General features: G+C 36.1%; 1 protein-coding gene across 1 annotated transcript in view; it reads right to left on the bottom strand.

The window, feature by feature from the left end:
- Window positions 1–15,224, bottom strand: part of HTR3B (5-hydroxytryptamine receptor 3B) — a 29,978-nt gene extending 14,754 nt beyond the window's left edge. Inside the window, exons 1-2 of the mRNA XM_031957239.1 lie at window positions 14,830–15,224; window positions 7,114–7,274 (exon numbers count right to left, since the gene is read on the bottom strand). Of these exons, the coding sequence (XP_031813099.1) occupies window positions 7,114–7,274; window positions 14,830–14,887 (219 nt within the window). The 5' untranslated portion in view covers window positions 14,888–15,224. The remainder of the gene's footprint in view (window positions 1–7,113; window positions 7,275–14,829) is intronic.
- Window positions 15,225–18,015: the final 2,791 nt, after the last annotated feature.

Below are 18,015 nucleotides of genomic sequence, written 5' to 3'. Positions count from 1 at the left end.
CTAGTCAATGGACTGGAATACAAAGGTATCTGGGATTCGGAATTGACAAAACCCAATAGAAACAAATTGGAACTCTTCACTGTTGAGTAGATTATCTCTATAATCAGATTTCCCTAAGGTACTCATAATACCCAGATATTCTCAAACAAGACTGTAGTCTTTTATATAAATAAAACAGGAGGCATAGCATCCCAGTAGAAGTAAGGTACAGGGAGGAAAGCTGGGCTATGAGCTCTTCATTCCTAACAAAAGTTATCAGCAGTTCAGCTGCATCTAGCAAGAGCTCTATTTTCTTTGGGAGTGGCCTTAAATGAGTAAAATCTGCACAGCATCAAGTCTTTTGAAGCTTTCAAGCACTGATTTCCTGAACTAACTGCCTTGGTTTTAGCCTTCCAATGGGCATTGCAGATTTTTCATTTTCAGATAAGTGTTTAAATGAAAAACACTTCATAAATCTTAAAATTGTATGTAAATGTGAGCTACTGCAATTTCAGGAATAATCAGACTAGCCAAGACAGACTTACAGACAATAACTAGAACTGATACAACAATTCTTCATTCAAGCAGTCAATGAGCATTTATTAAGTACCTACAATGTGTTATCATCTTACCTACTGGAAATGATAAAGGCAAAAGATACATTTTAATTGAAAGTTCCATGACTATGATATGGTCTTTTTTCTCAAGAAGAGATAAGACATATTCATGAGGAACCATAATAGGACAATATGCAAAAAAAAAAACCAAACTTTCAGCAAAGTTCTATAGTAGTTCAGGTGAGGGAGAGATCATTTTAATTTGGGTAAGGAAGCAGGGATTGGTGGTGGTGACTTTAAAGAAGGTAGCATTTAAAGACTGGGTCTTGAAAGATAGGTAGAAATTTGAAAGATTGAAATAAAGGAAAGAAGGACATTCCAGACAAAGGAAATAACATTTAGTTACACATTTATTAAGTGCCAATTACATGCAAGGAGCCATATTTGATATCCTCTTGGGACTATAAAGACAAAAAAGAAATATTCTGTGCTTGAGAAGCTTATAGTCATTCTTCTGAGCTGATATAACAGGTACACTAACAAATAAGTAAAATCGAGGACTTCTTTAAGGAGGGATAGAGGACTAATAACTGGGGTCATAGGGAATACTTATTAGAAAAAATTATTCCAGAGCTGGGCCTTGAAGAAAGATATAGATTCCAAGGCTAATGAGGAAAGACATTTTAGGCATAGGGCACAAAAGAAAGTCATAAGTCAGGAGATAGAATGCTTTGCTTAGGAAACCACTAATAAGATCTAAGGAAACCACTAATAAGATCAGGGTTGTGGAAATATAGTTTTTAGGAAAGGGAATAAAAGGAAATAAAACTGGAAAGGTAGGTTGGATTCTGACTGTGCAGGACTTTGAGTTTTAAGCTGAAGCATTTTTTATTGTATCCTAGAGGCTGTGGGGAAACAATGGAGGTGTTTGAGCAAGATAGACTATAACCCAGTCAGACCCCTATCACTGCATGGTTCTTTTGACAATTCTATAAAGGATGAATAGGAAAGAGGGAAGATCAGAAGCAGACATACCAACTAATTATTACAGTAGTCCAAATAAGAAGCCATTAAAAACACAGGAGCCAAAAGGAACCTTAGGTTTAATGGAGTCCAACTCTTGTTTTACAGATAAGGGAAGAGACTTGGAAGGGTTAAATGACTTGCCCAACATAGGTATTAAGAGGAAGGGAGAGAATAAGCATTTATTAAACATCTACTATATGCCAGGCTCTTCTAAATACTTTACAAATATTATCTCATTTGATCTTCACAAAGATATAAAGGTTTTAATTGCTAAAAGGAGACAGAAAAGAACATTTGTGAAAAGCAAATTGAAAAATCAGCTGGAGAAGATAGCCGGACTTTCATTAAATTTTGGGGAGAGGCACAAGCTATTTGAGAATCTGAGAGAAAACTGTTCTTCAGTCTTTCTCCCAATCAGCCCAATTCCCAGTAAAACAGCTGCAGCTCCTACCTCTCAGTTTCAACCAGCTCCTGTCAGGAGCCCTGTCAGGGCTAGCTTCTGTTTTCTATAAACAGTTCCTCCTATCGACAATTATGCCTTCTGACCCCAATTCCATTTAGGCTCAACTTTATTTCTAGCTCCTATTATTATCTAGTCATTTATGACCTTCCATATCTTCCCCTTCTTCTCCTTCTTCTGTTTTGAGTTTCTCAAATCAGGTCCTGATCATAAGCACTTCTAATAAGATATCAAACTAAAAAAAAATGCATCTTTCTTTCAGGTGTGGCCCCACCAGTCTTTATACAATCTTTTCATAGTCCCCCAAAAGTTAATTTATTTATGGTTTATCAATTATCAAACTCAAAACTCTGCAAAAAGTCACTTGCTATTGGACCACAATACCCGAAGCCATCATTAACTCAATCAGCCTTCAAATAGATTCTTTTGGTACATTTTTCAAAAGAACATTTCTCTCTTAAGTTCTCAGAGAAGTCTCTACTCAGGAATTTATCAGAGAGTCTGTTTCTTTCCAAAATGATTTGGTAATTTTTCCTTACACAAATATTCTTTTTCTGTCCTTTTCATTAGCCATAATATTCTTAAATAAAAGGGGATAATTTTTTAGATAGAATCTATAAGACTTCACAACTGATTGACTAAGGAGAATAAGCAAGAGGGTAAAGTCAAGTATATATCTGAGGTTGTAAATCAGGGTAACCTCAACCTAAATTAAGAAGTTTGAAAGACAGGATGATTTAACCACGAAAGAGCATGAATTTCATTTTTACATATGATGAATTTGAGATACTGATGAAGAAAAGACCACTGCATAGTTGGTAATGCAAGGCACAGAGCTTGAAAGCATGGAGTATGCTTTTTAATTATGGGGGTATGCTTGAGCTGGAACAAACTTTTAAGAATCAATTGTTAAATTTTTAGTATGAGGATTTATTTATACTTTGGAGATTGGCAAACACTGCAAATGCAGGATTGTTAGGGTCCAAAGTGAAACAGGAGCAATTCTATCTTATCTTAAATGATATGGGACTAGAGGGAAAAAAAGAGAGAAGAGGAAGTCTCAATGCCTTAGCTAAGGCTAGACTATGTAGTTACACAGTTCATATGATGTTTCCTTGGCCAAGTTGTATTGATGATCCAATCTGCCCAAGGCTGTTAAATAATGCAGTGATAACTTTGTGACAAAATTTCCAAGAAGCTGTGTCTCTTTTATACATTGAGGAAATGTCCCTGGGAGACCGGGGCTCCAAATTTACGCATAGGAAACTGTCTCAAAGGAATTTCAATTTAGAGCTTGGTTAACGCTGGGCCTTTCTTAGGGGGCTATTAGCTAGAATTAAATTAAACATCTTTCAGGATCTTCAGTTCACCTATTTGGTGCATGAAAAAGAGACTAAAAAAACCTTTCCCCCAACTTTCCTATTATTACAGAGGACAACACCATCCTTTCAGTTCCTCAGGCTCACAATTAATCAGTCATCCTGGATTCCTCACTATCTTTCATCCACCATCCCCCTTATCAAATCTGTTGCTAAGGTCCATTGATTTCACCTTTGTATTATTTTTTGAATATGGCCCCTTCTCTCTGACACTGCCACTTTTCCAGGGCAGGTCCTCATCACCTCACACTTGGATAATTGCAATAGCCTGTTGGTAAGCCTGACTGCTTCAAGTCTCTCCCAACTCCAATCCATCCTCCATTCATCTATTAAAGTGATTTACTTTGTGGTTGTTTTTCTTTTTTGGAAATGCTATTTTACTTTTTCCAATTATATGTAATGATAGCTTTCAACATTCATTTTTAAATTAGATTTTAAGTATCAAATTTTTTTTTCTCTTTTTCTTCCTGCTCTCCCCCTCCATAAGATGTCAAACAATCTGATATAGGGCAATCACATAAATATACTTCCACATCAGTCATTTGTGATAGAGGAAAAATAACAAAAGGGAAAAGCCACTCAAAAAAAGTAAAAATAGTATGCATCAATCTACATTCATACTCATAATTCTTTTGCTAGATGTAGATAGAATTTTCCATCATGAATTAAAATGATTTTCTTAAAGTGCAGATCTTACCCTCTAATTCAATAAAATCTAATGGCTATCACTTCCAGTTTCATTAAATCAGTTAATAAACATTTGTAAAGTTACTACTATGTGCCAGGCACTGTGCTAAGCATTAAAGGTACAAAAAGCAAAACAAAACAATTCCTGTCCTCAAGGAATTAACAATCTAGTGGGGGAGATCATAAGCAAAACAAATATATATAAAGCAAGTTATGTTCAGGATAAATAGGAAATAACTACCAGAGGGAGGACATTATAATTAAGAAGGGTTAGAGGAAGCTTCCAGTAAAAGATGGGATTTTAATTGGGACTTAACTGTATACAGGGAGATTAGTAGTGGAACCAGAGGAGGGAAAGCATTCCGGGCAAGAGGGACAGACAGCACCTGGAACTGAGAGATGGAGTCTTGTTTATGCAATAGCCAGGAAGCCAGTGTCACTTTATTGAAGAGTATCTGCTGGGAAGTAAGGTGTAAGAAGAATGGAGAGATAGGAGGGGAGTTGACAATAAAGGGTTTTGAACACCAAACTGAGAATTTAATCATTGATCCCAGAGGCAAGGGAACCATTGTAGTTTATTGAGGTGAGGTGAGGGGTTCTTTAGGGAAATCACTTCAGTGGCTGAGTGGGATGAATTGGAATAGGAAAGACTTGAGACAAGCAGACTCACCACCAGGTGTGAAGTGAAAGTGGGTCTGTATCAGAATGGGCCAGTGTCAGAGGAAAGAAAGGGGCATATTTAGGAAATACAAAAGGACATATTTAAGAAATATTGCAAAAATGAAATTAACAGGTCTTGGCAACAGATATTATATGGAAGGGTGAGAGATAGTGAGGAATTTGGGATGATTCCTTTATTACAATCCTGAGGAACTGGGAGGATGATTTTGCCTTCTATCATAATAAAGAAGGTGATGGGGGAGGGTTTAGGAGATAGATAATGTTTTCTTTTCAACATGTTGAATTTAAGAAATCTACTGGTTATCCAGTTCCAGATGTCTGAAATGGAGTTGGAGATGTGAGATAGAGGCCAGCAGAAAGGTAGGGGCAGGATAAGATTAAATATTTAAAAACTCTGTTTGCCATTCAATGCTTTTCTTAAGTTAGTCCCCACCTCTTCAGTTTATACTTTCCTCCCCAACAGATACTTTTCAATTCAGTGATATTGGTCTCATAGATGTTCCAAAAAAAACCCATACCATTTCTTGGCTCCAAGGCATTGTCCCTGGCTATATATCATGCCTGGAATTATTTCCTTCTTCTGCTCATCTACTGACCTCTCTGGCTTCCTTTAAATCCCATATAAAATTCCTTCTTTTATTGGAACCATTTTCCAATTCTTATTAATTCTAGTCTCTTTTCTGATAATGATTTCTGATTTATTCTCCACATAGCTTGCTTTGTATATTTTTGCTCTTTTTTTGCATGTTGCCTTCCCCATTAGATAGTAAAGTCTTTGATAGCAGAGAGAATCTTTTGTCTCTTTTTGTATCCCCAGCATTTAGCACAGTGCCTGGCACCTAGAAGGTACTCAATAAATGTTTACTGATGGTTTGAAAAGTACAACTGATTGACAGAAGGAGAGTTCTGTTTTTTTGCTTTTTTTTTTTAACAACATGAAATATGTCATTTAATTAGATTAGGGTGTTATTTAAACATGACAGAAATCTACATTAAAATTACTTAGCCTAAATAACAAGTACAGCAAAAACAAAACAAAACAAAAAAAAACCCTTTTATAACTGATATCATTTAAAATGTAAGTTTTGATCTTATTTTCTTTTTTGTAAAGCTTTTTTATTTTCAAAATACATGCATAATTTTCGACATTCAGCCTTGCAAAATCTTGTGTTCCAAAATTTTTTCCTCCTCACTTTCCCTTCCCCATTTCCCTGGACAGCAAGTAATCCAATATATGTTAAACATGTACAATTCTTCTATAAATATTTCCAGAATTATCATGCCATACAAGAAAAATCAGATCAAAAAGGGAAAAAATGAGAAAGAAAGCAAAATAGCACTTATTTTCTTATCAGTTTCAATGTCCAGTGCTCATAGAATAAATCAAGGCAAGGGTACTTAGGTTCAAAGCACAGAACTTAGAAGTTAACATATATCCTTTAAAAATATGCACACAATCTCTCATTTTAAAATAGTGGATTTGGCAAAATCTACTTTTAAACTAATCTGAGGCTTGAGTTATGTGAACTGTTTCCCTCTATTATCTTGTAATTAGGAAATCTGTGACTAAAAGCACTAACAAAAAAACACAACTCAGCTATTTCAGAATTAGCTCCACCCAGCCTCAGGCAACATCTTAGATAGAAACATCTTTAAGTATTGAAACACTTTATTCATTTTACATACATGGTGTATTTCATTATTCCTAATTTCAGATGATGACAAGTGAATATTATTTTAATTGCATTATTATCAATTGACTTAAGCTTTGGCTAAATACTTAAAATTTAAATCTGGGACTAGGAATGGGCAAGATAGGCAAAACCCCCACACAGAGTAGAGGGTTATGATAAGTTTTTTTTTTTAATATTACCTTTTGAAAATGTGCATATTTTAATCTAGAAAGTGCTGCTGCCCATGACAGGCACATATTTTATTTTGTGATCATTTATGTCATGAGTAAAAGAAAAGGTGGACAACTATTGTTGTGATACAATTATTCTTTTTATAGGTAATTCTGTTTTCATATTTTTATGAGAGGAGAGCATGTATAATTTTCAAACTTTGCTCAAGATTCACAAAAGCCTAGTCCTAAAGAGAATCTTCTTTGTAAAACATCTTGAATTTGTACTGGTTTCTAAGGTTTGTCTGTCTCTCAGTATCAATGGAGGCTTTGCCTAGTGGGAATTTTTATCCAGACTCTCCTCTAACATGTATCTAGTAAAAACCTTCCTTCCATTTCACCTGGAACCTCTTTTATATGGCATCCACTATGCTTGGGTATGATTAGAAAAAAGTTTTATAAAGAGCTACTAGATATAAAGTCAAGAGAGATGGTTCTTACCACATCCAACACAGCATGAACCAATAAATCCAGGTAAACAGTTGTGACCTGAGTCCAGTTTTGAACTGGTCTCACTCCTCTGGGATAGTTCTGTAGCAACTTTTGGGTCAAGTGATGAAGAGTTGAATTGCTGAGATGATGAGTATCTGTGGATAGGATACCTGAAAAGAAAGCCTATGACCATCAGTAAGAGGTGAGAATGAGAGAGAAGAGGAACTACATGCAGATCTATGATTGTTAATAAGAGAGAATAGGAGGCATTGAATGAAGATGGGTGACTGGTAAGAGGAGAATGAAGAATATAGGACACTAGGCAGAAACTTTCTGAGGGGTTTTAGTGGTTTCAACATTTGATAGCACTTGGTAGAGTTGACATTTTTCCTCTACCATTTTCAGTCTAACACTTATCTCTGGGTAATTATTGTAAAACTATAAATTCACTGATATTTCTCAGCTATTTGGAGTCTCAAGGTTCCTTACCCAGGGCAAAATCTTATGACAAGAACAAATGAACCTATTCATCATGTCAAAGGATGTGAACTTTACTATTTTGCCAATGTTTCTACTTCTTTGCAGGAGGCCCAGGATTAGTAGTTATTGTAAATAAAATTCCTCCTCACCCTTCAAGAACCCATGTGAAGATTGGCTTTATATTGATTGTTAGTGATCAAATAGAAACAACATCATCTTGGACCTTCAAAAACTCCTTTTGGCAAAATTGAACTTTTATTTAATTCTTTCTTTTAAACACTACATTTATTCTTATTAGATTTTTTATTTCATATTCTACTGATCTCATTGAACAAATTAAAGAAAAACTAGCATGAAGAATGTTGCTATTACCAGGAAGACAAGCCAATTGAAAAGTGAGAGCAAGAAGATATAGCTGTTGTCAATATCCATAAGGAGGGCATTAACCTTCCTCTGAGGCCATTGGTAGGCAATTTATAAAACCGGAGCTCTTCCAGGACTCTAGGCTGCTATTGCCTATTCTATAATGTATCGACAGGAGGGTAAGCAAGGAAGTCCAGGGAGCCTTCACTGTGGCAGAGGAGCGCACTTCCTAGGAATCAGGAGTTTTGTTCTTGTTCAATCATTTCAGTTGTGTTTGATTCTTTGTGACCTTATTTGGGGTTTCCTTGGCAAAGAAACTGGATTGATTTGCAGGAGACTGAGAAGGAAAATTAACACTATAAATTCTACCAATTCTATAATCCTATAGGATTTGATAACACTTAAAATTAAAGGGATGCTGCTTAGTTAGTGATACAGCAAAAAGACTCCATAAATGTGACTGCTGACAATTCCATCTGTTCATATATAACTATGATAGCATCACTTGTGATTTCTGTACCAGTGTGTCAAGAGAATTAGGAGCAAACAATGGTTTTTGTAGGCTATTAAAGGTTAACAATCATCACCCTGACCTAACCTGGAACTCTTCTGATGGAGGAGGACAGCTTTTGCTGGAGAACTATGGAAGTGAAATCTCTGAAAGTTACAGGCATTCCTATCAGCAGAATTTGGGGACTTTGATAGGGAAGATGGGTTTTGATAGTCCATTTTTCAATGAGTTCCCAACTGAGAATTATTTTGGTCTAGGAAGAGGCAAATACTGAGTGATGTGTTACAAAAGGACCTAATTTCTTAAAGTACTCTTTAGCAGGGCATCCTATTGTTTGGGAATTTGAAGCATAAAACAAAATGAATATCTATAAAGACAAAAAAAAAAAAAACCCAAACAAGTTTAATATCAGACTAAGTGGAGTTACTGGGGTAGTCCTATATAGCCAGAGGACAATCAGAGACCTAAGTCCACAAAAAGGATTTGGTAGTATTATACTGGTCCGTATACAGGCTTCCAATGTTTTCCCCTAATAATCCAGACTGACAAGGCCAGTGAGTTCAGGGCAAGAATCACAGAAGGCAGGGGCGATCCAGGACTGGACAAGAAGAAGCCAGTTTGAGACATCTCCCAAACCTCCAAGAGAAGAACAACAAAGGTGATCCATGGGAAGAGGGTGCTGGACATTGAAATATTGACACCCATGATGCAGACCTTTAGTAGCTTGTGCCAACTTATACTTGTGATGGTGGTTAACCAACAACCAATAGTTTGGGGCCAGTGAATAGGGGAATAATAATTCTAAGCTAAAGCTAAAATAGAGTCACAATCCCTTCCACGCCCCAGCCAGAAAGGTGAAGGGACCTTATGAGAGCTGAATTTGGAGATTTAGGTTTGAACTTTAGTCCTGCTACTTCATAGTTGATTGTGTTACGATAGTCATAGTAATTGATGGGTGTATATATGTGTGTATGTGTGTGTGTGCAGATACATGTATGTAGATTATTTCTAGCATCTGTAAATCCTGTGATTCTGTGATCCTGCAATACTATTACCAGAATCAGAGAGGTAACAGTTGCTAACAAGTTCCTGATAACTCTTGAGTTTTTCTGAACTAATAAAAGTAGAAATAGTCCAGACCTTGGTTGGTATTTTCTAAATTAGTCCTTGTACTGTGGCCATAAAGTGGAGTGTGTTGACAGGAGGAAAAGCCAGGTAAGACTACATTGTGACCAAGTACTATGGCTCTGGGGAGTCTGGTTCCACTCCTGGGTGGGTGGTTTTCCTTTCACACCTGTATTTGTGTTGTCCTGTGGTGTATATTTCTGTGCAAAATTGTGAATTGGGTCAGACTTAAAACTGATTTGAGTCTAAAGCATAGAATATACTAACTGAGTAATGATGATTCCTTTTTAAGGTCAGCAATAACTTTGCCCTTTTAAGTTCTTTCTTGCTTTCAGTGTTTCTGTGACGGTTGCCACAGAATCCTGGCAACCAGCAACTTTGGGAATCTAAAAAAATTATGGAAAATAATTCAACAAACATTAAGTGCCTATTATATACAAAGCACTGTATTGATTCCGGTGCAGATTAAAAAGCACATATAAGACATGGTCTCTGTGTTTGTGGAATTTATAGTCTCATCGGGAGGATAAGATACATATAAAATTCATATAAAAGTTCATTAGAGAGATCCAAAATAAAGTGCAAAACGAAGTCTGAGAGGAATAAAAGTTGTTACCAATTAAAAGATTTCACAAAGTAAGTGGTACTTGAGTGAGACTTTAAAGGATGAGTGGGGAAACTGGGTGGTTCAGTGGTTGGAGCATCAGACCTAGAGTCAGAAAGATTCATCTTCATGCGTTCAAATCTGATCTCAAACACTGTGTGACCCTGGACAAATCACCTATTTGCCTCAGTTTCTCATCTGTAAAATTGCTGGTGAAGGAAAAAGCAAACTACTCTAGTATCTTTACCAAGAAAACCCCCGATGGGATTACAAAGAGCTGAACATGACTGACAAATAGCACAACAAAGGAAATTCAACAAAGAAAATGAAAAGGAAGAATATTCCAATTATAAAGAATAGCAAGAGTAAAATCATAAAGGTTAGAGGATGTTTTAGGGATCAAAACAGAGTGATTTGTGTAGAACCCAGAATGCATAGCCAGGGAACACATGGCATGAAGTAAGACTAAAAAAGTGGGTAATACTAGACTAAGCCTCTCAAAATTTATAATTTCTTCCTTTTCCAGTTGTACAGAGGCTCCATGTCGAACATGGCTTTCAATAAGTTTTGCAGAAAATAAGGAATTTTAAGAGGCAAAGGTGAAAAGGGAGTGATTTTAGGCATTTTACACATGTGTGCAAAGTCATGGAAATGGGTGAAAAAACAGGACTATTTATAGGAGAGTAGAATGTGGGAAAGGGGGAAATGTGCAAGGTTGGAATATTATCAGACTAGATTGTGAAAAGCACAGAGGAGTTTCTATTTGATCCTAGAGGCAATAATGAGCCACTGGAGTTTATTGAGTAGAGAAATGACTTGGTTAGATCTACACTCTCAGAATCTTGCTCTAGGATCTCTGTAGAAGATGGGCTGGGGGTGATGAAAGACTTGAGGCAGGGAAATCAATTAGCAGAGTATGCAATAATGCAGAGATGATAAGGATCTAAATTATAATGGTAGAATAGAATATAGAAAAGCTGATGGATTTGAGTAATGGTAAGGATGTAGAAATGAACACAATGTGGCAATTGGTTGGACACATAGGGTAAGAAAGAGAGGTAGGATTGGGGGAAATTGTGAGTGATCCCATAGAACAAAAACTCCTTGAGAGCAGGGATTATTCTTTTATCTTTGTATTCCCAGAGGCCAGAACAATATCTAGTACATAATAGACAATTAATAAATATTTGTTGGTTGATTGTGGAAATCAATGAACACAGCTGAGTAAGGTTGAATTAATGTGATTTTTTGTTTCATACTTTTCTACTCAAAAAACTTTATCTCTTCTTCTGGCTCATTAAATAAAAATGCACTTGTCAGAAAATGTAATCTTTGTTTTGAGAAAATTCTCTCTGGTTCCAGGGGAAAAATGTTTCTTATGCACTAGGAATCTTGATTCATGGAAGGGCTAGAAGGGCAATGACTGGGGGTGGGGGATGGGAAGCAAGAGAAATGAACATCAACAATTGTAAGTGACAAATTTGTGAATGCTTTTTCTGAATTGCAGAAAGATATTTTGTTCACAAGCTTTGCTAGCCCTTGGGGAACTTGAAGCTTCGCTAAGTCATTGGACTGAAGCAAATTGCACACCTCCTGCCAAAGTGCGTGAGTGAAATCTAATCTGGAGTGTCCTGGGCATGCATTCGCCTGGGCTCTCAGTGGTTTTGATGGTTATTTTGATGAGCTGTTGAAGGTATGAGGGATCCAGCAGGAAACTGTAAATGAGATATCTTCTCCCTGTGCGACAATCCTGTTTATACCCATTTCTTTATGAATGATGTCGTGTCACTTGCCGCCACAGGCAGCAATTTCTATGATTTATCAATGTCACTGTGACCAAAATGCTAACACAATTGTGCTGGAGGTACAGTTCTAAGCTCATTGTGGGCAGTGGAATATTCACCTTCATTATCATCAGAGCTAGGAATCTAATGAGCATTTTACTTTCTAACTATGCTCCCAAGAAGATGCTAAACAGCAGCATCAGCTATTCAGCTGTGCCGGCAGAGATGGAAGGAATGACAATGTTGAGAGAGGAAAGGGGGAGGGAGAGACTGAATTTGAGTATTATTTCTAAGGACTTTTTTGAATAGTTATTATCAAAATATGTAGTGTATCTAGTCAGGGAAAATATTCATGTATGAGACTGTCTGATAGGATTTTTTTTTTATATGACAGTATGTCGGGGGTGAGAAATCAGGATTTCCAATGAGGCTGCTCTGATATCCTTCCTGTTGGCTTGGCAATGAATAGTTCACTTTTTGCTTTAGTAAGGAGATCTGAATTCAAGTTCCAGAGAGGGAAACGTTAAAGGGTGTATGTGTTAGTGTGAGAGAAATAGTGAAAGACCAAAAGGAAACATTTCCTGTGGGGAATGAATGAGCCAGCCTGTCTTCTCCAACACCATTATTTTTCGGTATTCTGAGCCTGAGGTGAGTAATATATGTGTCTCCTAAAAGCTGTCAAAAATATCTGTATGAATTTCCAGAGAAAAGGATAGAAAAATAAAAGTGCTTTTAGAAAGAGGAAAAAAAAATTAGAGCTAGCAACAAAAAAGAAATAAACATTTATGGAAGAAAGGTAATGAACAATTGGATTGCTTTAGTGTTCCAAAGGAGACAGATTTTTTTTTTTAAAAAAGTAGAAATAATAAATTACATTTCTACTATGAATGCGAATTTGCCTGAGGAGTAGGATCAATTTCAAGAAAGAGATTAAGAATTTAAGTGACCATTAATTAACAGTAAATTATGCCTCCATGAAAGCTAATGTGACATTCACACATGTACTAAATGACTCAGAGATCAGAGATATTTCAACAGACGCTGATGACACCATCAAGAACAAGGCTGAGAAAGATGCCTGCCCCATTGTCTCCTTGATATTAATTTTTTAACTTGGAATATTTCACTTGTCTTCTGAGAAGAATCTCCTGAAAGTAAAATCTGTGAAGGAAAGAGTTTTGAAGTTCTTCTGAGTGTAATAGGACACCAGAGATAAAAGAAAAAGAAAATGAAATTATGTCTTAAGTTTTGTTTTGATGAGTAGAGTTCCATAAAGCTCAGCTAACTCCCTTGTAATACTTTGCTCTTGCCCCTAGTTATAGTGTGTCTTTCACTCATTTAGTTCTGTTACTTCTATGAAGAGGCCTTTCTTTATTCGAATGTGGCTTCTTCAATATTGTAATGAATCTAGGCCTAAGAATTACAAGGACATAGACCCCAAGTATCTAACTGAAGTTTCTGCAGGCTAACAAAGAGCTTGTTGGAAGCAACAATTCCTTTGTTAGGATAGAAAGTAGAAAGTATTACTTGGCAGAAAATTTTGGAGTTAAAGAGCTACCCTTTGTATTTTCACAAGATAGTAAATATTCCCTGATAATTTGTTAAATCCTTTCGTATTTACAAATCATCATTATGTTAATCCAGCAAAATCCCAAACGAATTTTATTACTACAACAAAAGTTCTGTGTCTGACTTATGTTAGAATCATTGTGAAACATTTTCCATACTGAATTTTGTGACTTAAATTATTTATCAAATAAAGCACAAGAAAATCATGGAAGTAGGAAAAGATTGAGGATTAAGTTTCCCTTTTATTATTATTGCAGAATACATTTGTAAGTCTATGATTTGGGGTTCAAGGTTGTTGTTTGCTTTAATTTCTCTTTTTTTGGCATTTAAATTTAAAATCTGCCTCTACTTTTTTCTTTTATGCTTTAAATGTTCTACCAGTTTAAATTCAGCTTTCCTGGATTCCTTATACTATCTTTGAGGAGCAGTAAATCTTTATTTTCTTTTTCTTCCATCCACCTATAGGCATTTCTGACACTCCACACTTTTCCACCAGAATTTTTAAATTTAAAAATGCCTGTAAATACTCTTTCAGGACCTCTAGGATTCCTATCAACTGGGAAAACAACAAAAATGAACATAGATACTTCTAAGTGACAAGAAAATCTTCTAAATGCCACTAAAATATTTCAACTCAGGAGAATTAAAATTGCTAATGTTAAATTAGAAGCAACATGTAGAAAAGATACTATATGTATCATGATGGGTAACATTTTTTTTAGCTGAAGAAATCTTAGTTGGGTTTTGTAGATTCTCAGTGACCTATTTTAAGAGTAATGCCCCTCCTTAGAACTATGTTCTATAAAACTTGAGATAAAACCTCTAGTAACAAAAGGATATTCAAGTGTCTGAGGACATGGTATACCCGCTGGAAAACATCAGAGTTTCTAAAGGCAAGACAATTAAGAAGGGTAAGGATGTTTGTTTGTTTTTGTTTTTACCCAAATGTGGAAATGAATTTAAAAATAGAATATACCCAAAAGCTATGAGAATAACTGCAAATAGGACTTGATTTTTAGAAAAGCAGTCACTAATTAAATCATTAAAACAATACACTTTAAATTCTTTTTCTCATCTATAATGAGTATAAGAGAATATATCTATGGGTATCTAATTAAAACTGCAAAGTCCTAAATGAATGATTGGTCTCTATATATCGTCTCAGTGCTGGCATTTTACAGATGGCTAATGAAATGAGCAATCAGGAGAGCGTGTACAGCATAGTGTATAAAAAGACAACTCATGGGTTTCTAAAGCATTGACACACATTAACCATTAAAGCCACTTACCTGAGACTGCCACCAAGACAAGTGACAACAGAGCTGCCATCACCCCCTGCCTAAGCATTCAACGGATGGTCCTCAAGAAGCAAACAGAAACATTGTTTATCAGATAGCTGAAGGATGACAGGAGCCTTTCTTTCTTAAGAAGGTTTCTCTGAGCTCTGCTCTGGTCTGCTCTTTTTTGATATGCTGCCTGCTTTTTGTCCAGGCTCTTTTGTAATCACTAAATGTGACCAAAGGCCAATACCATTATCACTTGAATATTTTGGAACTAATGCCAGCACCACATCCGTACCTTTCCTTCATGGTTTCTCCTATGGGATCTGATCATAGGCAAGATTTTAATTTCTCTGACATAGGATAGCTAAGTGAATAATGGAATCTAAAGGGAGCCCCTAAGGAAAGGAAATTCTATTCTAATATGATTTCCTGTAGTGCTTTTACCTTAGGCTATGAGCTTGCTGACATACAGAAGGCTAATCCCATTAATAATTAAGATCCAAATAGCTACTCCAAATCAGACTTAGGCGGTAACATCTTCAGCATTTGACAATAGTTACTGGGCTCTTGAATTACTCAGGCTAATGGAAATCTGTTATTGTTTAATGAAGAACAAATGCTAACAATGCACTGAGAAAAAAAATGCTGTCTGCTTTTTGTCTTTCCTGCATCCTTTTCAATGACTTTTGACAAATAGGGGTACTACTTAAATTTTCATTTGCCACATTTCAGAAGATAAGATTTTAAGAAGTTAACTGAATGAGGACCAAGAAAGGGTTGAAATGGTTTTTCACTTTTACTCATTTTAATGAATGAACACAGGTTTTCATAATGGTGTTCATAATCTTTGGATTGTTGCAGAAGACCAGAATTTAAGGCTGACATGACAAAATAAGGAAAACTAAGGGTAAATCTAAGGGTTACTCTCTGTCCTTATTTCCTTCTCTAAGCTAGTTCTAAGAATGTCTGCTTGATTATCATGCAAATTTGGAATATTTGCTAATTCTTGATTCATGAATCCCAGTCCATGTCAGCCCCATTCTTCCCATGCCAGGCATCAAAACAAAGCTATTACTGCTTGGGTATCCATCACTACTCAGGGGATTAGGGATTTCTGGCACAAAAATCCCTAAATTGATTCCTGTGGTTCTTTTCTACTATACTTTTTCTGTCATGTACCTTCCCCTATCACTCCCATGTAAGCATAACATGCCCAGTCATTTTGAGTGCAATAAGAGGACAGTTTACTAGAGTGGGGGAAGAATCTTGGGAGACCAGGCTCTGCATTACAAGCAAGTTATAGGTACATGGACACCAGATTTTGATAGGCATTTCCAGTTGTCTTTTCTCATATTTCAAAGCAGAGTACTCAGTCTTACCTCATATGATTAATTAAGCAATCTAGCCCTTTCAGCTTAGATTCCAAATCTACCACACTCAGAGGATCATAAGTGACTTGCCCAAAATCACTTGGGCAAGTTGTGAGGAGCAGAGTGAACATTCAAACTGAATTCTTGGACTCTAAATCTACTGCTCTTTCAACTGTGTCACATTCTTACACAAATCTAGACTTATCTCCTAAATTCCAATGTTATAATTTCCTTAGACTCTACTTAATTTCCTTGCACTAACCATACCCTTTCCTGGTTAGTTAACTCCTTTGAGCTGCAATTCCTTTTAAAGCTTTCTCAAATTAAAAGTTTTTAAATGGCCTTCAGTGAAAAGCAATGAAATTCTAATCTGATTTTACCTGGCTACTCCATACAACACTATCAACTGTCTCATCTCTTTGCCCCAGTGTGGTTTCAAAATTCTTATTTTTTTAAAAAAACTTGAGGTTCCAAAAATCTTTGCTCTTTAACATTATCTGGGTTTTCATTTTCTCAGCCTGGATCTCCATTACTCCAATGAGGAAATCATCAATCTAGATATTCATTCCCTGTTGTCTTTTCTTCCAAATACTGACATATCTACAATCTAATAATACTTATGCTAACTTCCAGTAAAGTCTTATTTCAATATCTTATCATTCATTCATCAAGTATTTAAGTGCCTGCTTTATTCCAGGAACTGTGTTAAATGTTAAGGATTCAAAGAAAAGCCAAAACATAACAGCATTCCCTGTCCTTAAGAAGGTTATACACTAATGGGAAAAACAGAATGTCAATAAGAAAATATACAAGATACATGTAGCCCTGGCATGACACTGACCCCTCAACTCTCTGTAAACCCCCTCTCTTCCTACAATGGGATTGATTTACTAATCCTATTTACGTTCACTTCAAACATGTCAAAATGGTTCTCCAAAGAGATAAATATGTCAAAACTAAGGGTGTCCTTCTGTGAGGGAGTTACATGCTTACCTCTTGCCAGTGTAGGTCCTGAGCCCTCACAAGTGTGCTCCCATTTAAACAAAATCAGTCACAATAACATCATTGATTCTTAGGCATGAAATGTTTACTAAATGAAATGGCAAAATCAATAATAATATTAATACCATTTATTTAAAGGAAGTAAAGACTAGAAATAGTAAAAAAAAAAAAAAAAAATTCACCCATTCTTCCACCAATGCACACAGTGTCCATTGGGAACAGTGGGCAGACAATTACCAAAACCCAAGAGGAAAACACATAAGTAGGGAAACCCATACACCTGGGGTATTCACAACTCACAATTTTGATGTCCTTGTTCTATTTAGAGAACAGTCTGCATCATGCATCTTCTACTGGGTAAAACTACCCCTCTGCTTATGCTCCCTTTCTAGACTTAATTATTTTGAGAAAAACCTTTCTCTGCTATTCTCAGGACAGAATTAAGCTCTTTGCACACAGCCACTCTTGGGAGTGTTCTGAGAAAACTTTATCAACATAATGTATTAATATAACTCCAAACAGCCACAAAACCTGATTGCCTTTCTTAAGTATAGAAGGCAGTAAAGATCAACAAAGGCACCCCAAGAAGTTTCTATCTTTCCTAGATGTACTAGAGATCAATTAGCACTAAGAGTTTTCCACCTAGTAACCAGAATCATCTCTTCTCCAATCAAATTCTTGTATCTTTAGAAATTGTCTCAGGGTAGCAGCTACTTTCTGGGGCAGATATGTGGCACAGGGACTAGTATGCAGGCTCTGGAATCAGGAAGACCTGAATTCAAATCCATCCCAGATAATTATTAGCTGTGTGACCCTAAAT

Source organism: Sarcophilus harrisii, chromosome 3, assembly GCF_902635505.1.
Source record: "Sarcophilus harrisii chromosome 3, mSarHar1.11, whole genome shotgun sequence".
Taxonomy (NCBI): domain Eukaryota; kingdom Metazoa; phylum Chordata; class Mammalia; order Dasyuromorphia; family Dasyuridae; genus Sarcophilus; species Sarcophilus harrisii.
The sequence above is the reverse complement of the archived record's forward strand: the minus strand, read 5'-3'. Positions and strand labels throughout refer to the sequence as shown.